At 44.4% G+C, this 8376-nt stretch overlaps 1 protein-coding gene across 1 annotated transcript; it reads left to right on the top strand.

The window, feature by feature from the left end:
• Window positions 1–3167: 3167 nt before the first annotated feature.
• On the top strand, window positions 3168–8141 carry prdm8b (PR domain containing 8b). The gene is made up of 4 exons (XM_015960231.3): window positions 3168–3484; window positions 5034–5258; window positions 6009–6240; window positions 6344–8141. The coding sequence occupies exons 2-4, from the start codon at window positions 5040–5042 to the stop codon at window positions 7594–7596; spliced, it is 1704 nt and encodes a 567-aa protein (XP_015815717.1). The 5' UTR covers window positions 3168–3484; window positions 5034–5039; the 3' UTR covers window positions 7597–8141.
• The last annotated feature ends 235 nt before the right edge of the window (window positions 8142–8376 follow it).

Below are 8376 nucleotides of genomic sequence, written 5' to 3'. Positions count from 1 at the left end.
CCTCTGACAGAAGCAGCAGCTTCATAGTTATTCTGGTTATTTTGGTTCAGCATCTACATGACTAGATGGGTTGGTCAACCTTTGCACAAATGTTTAATTTGGATGAAAATAAAGTATTATCGGAGTGACATTAGTCTAAAAGGTCCAAGTCAGAACCAGAACTTTACAGGTTCCACTCCTGAGCGTCCACTGATGGGATAAAGTTCTTTTACGTAAATAAACGTCACACGTTTGCTGTTTAGGCAGAACCAGAAAAGGTTGGGCGTCTTGTTGGAGCATTTTAGTGCGTTTCTGGTCAAAGTGGATTAACAGAAGAGGTAAGAACCGTGTGGGAGGATGTTAGATGCAGATCCTAACCAACAGCTAAAGTTGAACTCAATACAACAGAAATGTTGGTCCTGCTTGAGTGTTTGTGTCTGACACCGTCTGCGGCTCCGCGTCTGAGAGCCGACGGTGTTTCATCACCGACTGTCAGTAATAACCGTTATGCTGTGAGGTGTTTACCTGCTGAAGATCACCGCCGCAGCCCGAGCTGCGCTCAACACGCCTGATGTGTGATGAGAGGCCAGGATGCCTGAGGGGTTGGGGTGTTCTTGGAAGAGGAAGTTGTTTCTGAACTGTTGCCTGTTGATGCATGAAAGGATCTTTCTGAAAACCAAAAGGAGAAAAGTGGAACGAGCATGACGGGAGGACCTGTGTGCATCTGAAAATAACTGGTCTTCATGTCTGACGTTTGGGGTTTTGATCCACAGTAGAACCTCTTCCTGAGCGTTCTTCCTGATTCCGCCGAATGTTGAAGTTTATTGGGACGCTAACGATGGGAACAGCCAACTCCGGGTTCTCCTGCATGACGGGATGCTGCTGGACGGTAAATGAGACTTTTTCTGTCGCTACCACAGATTAAAAAGCTCTGTTTGGCTCAGGTTGGAATTGGAACTCTATTTCTAATCTGGGTTCCCTTCTGGGTGATGGTGGGAGGCCGGACAGGCTGGGAAATTGTCACAACGGTGAGAAAAACAATCCTCCTGAACGAGGGCGCTTTCCGGGCCTTGGCTGGGTCCTGGGGGGAGTGTGGAGTCATGCATGATCCATGATGTGTGTCCTGCGCCCATCAGCGAAGCTTGGTCGTTGACAGGACCTGGTGTCAAGGCTGCAACCCGGGATTTCACCGTCAGCGTAGTGATCTGATCTTCAGGGGAGGATCAAAACCCAGAGGAGAACCCATCACGGCCCTTATAGAGGAACCTTGAGAGAACATGCAGCTGTGTTGTGTTTGTGTGCAGAGCACAAAACTAGGTTTAGAGACAAGCTGAAAATCTACAAGTTTAACAAAACATCAGCGGCAGAAAGCCACAAAGTTCAGCTTTAGATGAATTTAATGTTTGATGTCCCAGAGTCTGGAAGAGCCTTCCCCGGCTTGCAGACGAGGTCAGCTGCAGCTTCTGACTCTGAGAACCAGAAACGTGGCTTTATGGGCTCGTTTTGCTTGCAGGCTTTTATTTTCATGGTTTTTATTTAGATTTAGATTTTAATCCGGTCACACGACCAAAGTTCACTGTGAAAATGGGCTGAGGGGAGTCGTGATCATAAAACAATGCAGCTGTCAAAAAGTCCAGATGTTACACAGATTTATACACACACCCTCAGTGTGTCCTTCTGTCCTCATGTTATCCTGTCCTCACGTTTCATGGACTTCTGGAATGTTAGAGAAGAAGACCCCCCCCCCCCCCCCCCAGGCTCGGAGGAACCAGGAGCTCTCAGCAAACTGACAACTGTGCTTGATCCTTCATGGGTTAGGGTTGTGTTCACATTTCTTCTCTGCCCAAAATGCGGTCCACGGCGGGACGCCTCACATGATCTGTTCTCAAATGTGTCTTTAGTCTCAGTGATGCATCTCACGCCATCTGCAGCGAACCAGAGAGGAGAGAATGGTTCCTAAATGCTTCTTCACTGTCAGACGCTGTTATTTCTTCTGTTCTAGCGGCTAAATGTCGTTAAAATGAGATTTTTTTTCTTTGCAAACTAAATAATGTTTTATTTAAATGTGAAACTGAGTCAGTCTTTATTTTTATCACCCTTTAAATTTAGTTTAAAAAACAACTTGTGATTTATTTTATTCTCATTTTTGTTGAGGCTAAATCCTGTTTTATCGTTTTGAGCTTTTTGCTTTTTTGCTTTCTCAGCCCAACAGTGATGCACCAGGCAGGTGAACGCAGCATCGGCTGTTCAGGTGTTTGCAGCAGGTTTCCACCAGATAGTTGTTAAAACGCCTCTTAAATCTTTTTAAATATCCCCCTCTTCAAAAGTTCTGCTTCAAACCTGATATTCTTAAATTCACTTTGCATCTGAACCGGAGCCTCTGCCTCCCTCTCCGGTACACCAGCCGGTAAATCGGTGCAGATTATACACTGGCGCCCCCTAAATGACCCAGAGCTCAGTGCAGACGGGAGCAGCAGCAACAGCGACTCAGAGGCGGCTGCAGCAGCTGGAGCGCTCAGCGGGCCGTGCGGTGCGGTGCGGGTTCAAAACGTCCCTCAGGAGCAGGAGGGGAAATTTGGACTAGTTGTGTGTGGTCATAAAGAAGAGACAGAGCCCAAGCTTAGTTAGAGAAGTGAAACAATGTTTTCTGCATACAGTAATAACAACAATAATAATAATAATAATAATAATAATAATAATAATAATAATAATAGCAATAATAATAATAATAATAATAATAATAACAATAATAGTGATAATAATTTTAATAACAGTAATGAAAAATAATATTCATATGAAATTATATTAATAAAAGTAATATAATAATATTATTAATACTACTACTAATAATAACATTTATTATTATTATAATAAAGATGATGATAGCAATAATAATAATAATAATAATAATAATAATAATAATAATAATAATAATAATAGTAATAGTAAAAATATAAATAATGATAGCATTTGACTCAGACGAAGCTGATCTAGCTCCTGCTGTCTAAACGTGACTTAATAAACACCAACTCTGATTAGAATTACAATAATGGGGGGTGGGGGTGGGGGGGTGGGGGGGTATCCCGCCGCGCCTCCATAAATCACATCAAATGACGGCCGGCCACTGAAGAGTTAAAGGGAGGAGACGCAGAGTGACACGCCTCATTGGGTAGATTATGTGCCGCAAACAAAAAGTGTGCGTCTGAGCGCCAGAGAGCCAGAGCACCGGGCCCCATCTGCGCCTCAGTCTCAGTCCGCCTTCATCCGTTCCGTCCGCCCTGACACACACACGCACACGCACGCACACAAGCACGCACACAGAGGATCTGCAGCCCGGCGGCGGCACCGAGGGGAGGGGACATGTACTGATACTGAACGGACCGGGAGCGCAGCGGCACCACAGCAGCGCGTGCTCCTCTTGTCGGATTTCCTTTTTCCTCTCAGGGTTTTTATTCTTCAGCTCTGAGGCTCCGCTCCTGTTGTGGATTATTGCTGCGGCTCTGAGGTAGGTCTGACCCGAGAGCGTGTGCGTGGTTCCGACACTTTGGCACGGCTTGCTTTCTGTGCGCAAAAAGACGCAGATGTTTCTGCGCTGATTTAGGACACTTTTAGCAGATGGGCTAAAAGGCACCCCCACACCCGCAGAACAAGGAGGGGGGCTTTGTGGCGGCGCACACATCCCGCTTTTATGCGCTTTTTCCTCGCTGGGACCTGACGGCGCCCGGTACGGTTCTGTTCCTCTGCAGGAACCGGCCCGGTTGGTGCGGAGCAGGAGAACGCAGGACCTCCACTCAGCTGTGAAGGCTTTGTGAGAACGTTCCTGCTTCTGTTGACGCTCCAGAGTCATTAAATGTGCAGTCGTGAAGAAGTTGGCCCAGTCTGGTCAACGAATGAAAAGTAAAGCCGGTTATCCGGTTGCTGTTGAAACTGTTTCATGTTGTTTTCATTCCGAGACGAAAGAAAACAAAAAAGCTGCGTTTTTATTTTCTAAAATGTTCTTTTATTCTGCGCGACTTTTCCAGGCTGCTTTAAAACCTGCCAATGACGTCAGGAGAGTCAGATGATTATAGATTATAGATAGGGGGTCAGAAACGCTGTGATGTTCCTTATTTAGATAAAGAACCAAACCAGCCAGATAGTTTTCTCCATCCTGTCATGTTTGGGCCTTTCCGGCTGATGGTGGTGCTGCTTTAGTGCTCATCAGCAGCGCATCAGGTGCGGGTTTGTCTGTATTTAACACCAGAAAGAGAAGGAGAGGTGGGAGGACCGCGGTGCGGCGCGCGCTCTGAGCTCATGAAAGCAGAAAATAAATAATGAAGCGCTCGTGCTGCTTTAATTACAGCCTCAGAGGGAAAGTGGTGGATTATGGTAATGAGGCGACAGACGCCGCGCCTGTAGAGGAGAGAAAGGCTGGCTGACGGTCCAGCTGATGTGTCCGCACACGGACCGGAACAGCTCCGAACCCCGTCCTACTGCGCCGAGTGAACACGCTCCACACAGCCAAAGTTCTACCGAAAATTATTATTATTATTTATTTTTTAAATAATAATAATAATACTAGTAATAATAATAATAATGATACAAACTGAAGCCCAAAATTTACTGAGGCTGGAAACTTTGGAAAACAAATAGGGAATTATAAATAATATTATTTCACCTGAGCAAAAAATGACAAACATTTATTAAAACGCTAAAGTAGAAACATTTTCTTTTAAATGAAACATGTTTATAGCCTAATAATATATATAACATCTGGAATAGCTTCATTCATATTGGGGGGGGGGGGGGGGGGGGTAAAAAGGTGAAACAGAAAAAATGTAAATACCCCAAACGGCTGGACAGCTTCCCTAAATATCCAGCTCACGTAAAAAAAGTAATAATAACATAAAACATTTTAAAAATGTGATATATATGATAGTCTTTATTATTATTATAATTATTACTGTCATAATAATATTTATTATTATTATTATTATAGTAAATATTATTCAGTTTCAGGTGTTTTTTGTTGTTACTTCCGGTCACCTGATGTCTTCTCCGTGGCTTTCCCGCAGTGAGACATGGAGGAGTCCAGCTCTCAGAAGTTTGCCTGGGACGGGGACGCCAAAGCGGTGCAGCAGTGTCTCACGGACATCTTCACCAGCGTCTTCACCACGTGCGACATCCCGGAGAACGCCATCTTCGGCCCGTGCGTCCTGAGCCACACGTCGCTGTACGACAGCATCGCGTTTGTGGCGCTCAAGTCCACCGATAAACGGACGGCGCCCTACATCTTCAGGGTGAGTCACCCCTCATTACTGCTGCTGCTGATAATAATAATAATAATAATAATAATAATAATAATAATAATAATAATAATAACAATAATAACAATAATAACAATAATAACAATAATCTTATTCATTTTAATATTAACCATCATAATGAAATACAGTTCTAATAATTATAATGACAATAATAATAATAGAAGTAATAATAATAATAAATATTACTCATGAGAATATTAATTATAAATATATTCTCAATATTAATACAATTAATTACCATAATAACATACAGTAATAACAATGATTATAATAATAATATAAGTAATAATAATAATAATAATAAATATAAGTTATAAGAATATTAATTATAATTATAATCTTATTTTTAATATAATTAATAACCATAATAACAAAATACATTAATAATATAATAATAATCATTGTATTAATAATAATAATGATAATAATAAAAATAAATATTAGTAATACGATTATTTATATGAATAATAATTATAATAATAATCTTTATTTTAATATGATTAGTAACCATATTAACAAAATACAGTAATAATAATAATGATAAGGTTTAGAGTTCCCTCCGACAGTAAATCTGCAGCTTTTTGACCCAAATGACCTGAATCCTTTTACAGAAACCTTTAGTTGCGCTCATTTATTTGAATGCACGTCAGTATTTTACAAATACGAATACGTGGATTTAAGGTAACGTGCTGAGTCATGACTAGAACTGTCCTCCATGTCCAGGTGGACACCTCGGCTGCCAACAGCACCTCCGAGGGTCTGATGTGGCTCCGGTTGGTCCAGTCGGCCCGGGACAAAGAGGAGCAGAACCTGGAGGCCTACGTGAAGAACGGTCAGCTCTTTTATCGCTCACTGCGCCGCATTGAGAAGGACGAGGAGCTGCTGGTCTGGTATGGGAAGGACCTGATTGACCTGCTGCTGCTCAGCTCCAGCAGAGCGCCGCTGAAGAGCAAAGGTGAGACAGAAGACAATCACACGATCCCAGGACTGATATTTAGGCACCTTTCATGTTGTCCAACCTCTTGAGCTGTTTTGTAAAATTCCTCTCTCTCCTCCAGGTTCGTCCCACCATTCTTGTCCTGACTGTAGCCAGAGGTTCCAGTTCGAGTTCCCGTTCCTGGCCCATCTGCGGTTTCGTTGCACCAAAAGACTTCAGAGCATCACTGAGGTCGACAAGGAGCCGGGGAAAGAAAGCAGCTCGCAGCGGCCCAACAACACCCCATCCAGGACCAGCCCTAAGCACGGCCGCTCCGAAGGCTTCTGCAGTCCGCACGACACCAACAAACCCTCCACGGACTTCCACAACCTGGCCCGGGATCTGGAGAACAGCAGGAAAAGCCCGCCGAGCGACAAGGAGGCTGAGATCTGCAGCGAGAGTTCAGGGAAGAGAAAGTTCTCAGATGTGGAAGACCGAGAGTGTCGAGGCTCGGGCCTTCCACCGTCCAAGTCTAAGGATGAGCTTGCAACTTCAGCGCAGAACTACAGAGGAGTTTACGGCCTGGAGGAGAACCACAGGTCCTTCTCCCCGCCGGGCTCCACGGAGCCTGGGGAAGCCAAGCGCAGCGCCTTCACAGAGGTCAAGAAGTCATCCCAGAACCTCAAGCACCACAGTGGCAACAAAAACCTCCAGAGCTCCAACTCTGAAAACAAAGATGGAGGTCGCCTGAGCAGCAACCCTCCAGAGAAGCACCTGAACATCCGGCAGGTGCTTTCAGAGACACAGCCGCCCCAAACCTCGCCCATGGGCAGCGCTTTTACCTCCGTCGGTCAGCAGGGTAGTGGATCGGAGAGGAAGAGCGCCTTCAGCCAACCATCTCGCACCTTCTCACAGATCTCCCCACTGGTGATGCCCCCCAAGCTGCTGGACTGCCACCCAGCTGTGGGCGACACCATCTCCTCCAACAGACTCTATCAGGCTGACCACCTCGCTGCCAAGCTGCAGGGGGCTGAGCTTGGCGCCAACTGCCCAGTTCCCGGAGGCATCGGGAAGCAGAACCCTTTTGTGTACGCCACCGCCTTCTGGCCGAAGAACTCGGGACCCATCCAGCTCCAGATGCCCTCGGCCCTCACGCTGCTGCCCCCCTCCTTCACCTCCCTTTGCCTGCCGGCCCAGAACTGGTGTGCCAAGTGCAACGCCTCCTTCCGTATGACCTCAGACTTGGTTTACCACATGAGATCCCACCACAAAAAAGAGTACGCCATGGAGCCTCTGGTCAAGCGGCGACGCGAGGAGAAGCTCAAGTGTCCCATATGCAACGAGTCCTTCCGGGAGCGGCACCACCTGTCACGTCACATGACCTCCCATAACTGACTTCGGTGGAAGCAGGGACCCCCCCTAAACCTCTCCAGCACCCGTGCACTTGTCTCCACTTCGGATTTGAACTTTTTCTTTTGGTCTGTTTACGTTTCCTGTACAAACGTCACGCTTGAGTGTGAGCAAAAGCATTTTGACAAAAGCAAAATACAAAAAAACAAACTGAAAACTATTTATGAAGCACCTAAAGTTTGAGAATAAGTGAAGATTTGTGTAAATGTACAGTAAGTGGTATTTTATATGAATTCAGATATCCAGATGAGTGACAGACGTAGGCACGCATCGACACCGCCTGGTTTTTTTCTCATGTTTACGATGAATATGGACTCAAATTGGGGATTTTATGTCAGACTATATTTCAGAGTGCATGTAATATTAAAGAATATTGGTTTAAGATGCAGTCTATACGTTGAAATACAAAGTGTAATATTTTGTGTCAGTGGGGAATAGTTTCAGTGTTTCTTCCTTTTGCAAAGATTTACTACTTGATAGTTTATCTGATCATGTTGAATGCATTGACAATAAAATAGCTTTATTTTCAACTCTGGATTTTTTCCTTTCAAGTTATTTATTTTCACACAAAACTATTAAAAACACACCCCAGCTGATTAAACACTTCCTGTTTCTGAAACATTCGTTGGATTACATTTTTTAGAGTCGTCTCACACGAGAGACGTTTAGGGGATCTTTCTCAGGTGGCCATCTTTTATTTTAATGTTCCTCATATTTAAAAATGAAGGCATGGATTTATGTAAAAACACATCTATATTGCCAACA

Source organism: Nothobranchius furzeri, chromosome 10, assembly GCF_043380555.1.
Source record: "Nothobranchius furzeri strain GRZ-AD chromosome 10, NfurGRZ-RIMD1, whole genome shotgun sequence".
Lineage (NCBI taxonomy): Eukaryota > Metazoa > Chordata > Actinopteri > Cyprinodontiformes > Nothobranchiidae > Nothobranchius > Nothobranchius furzeri.
Note: the sequence above shows the minus strand (reverse complement) of the source record. Positions and strands in the feature narration are given on the sequence as shown.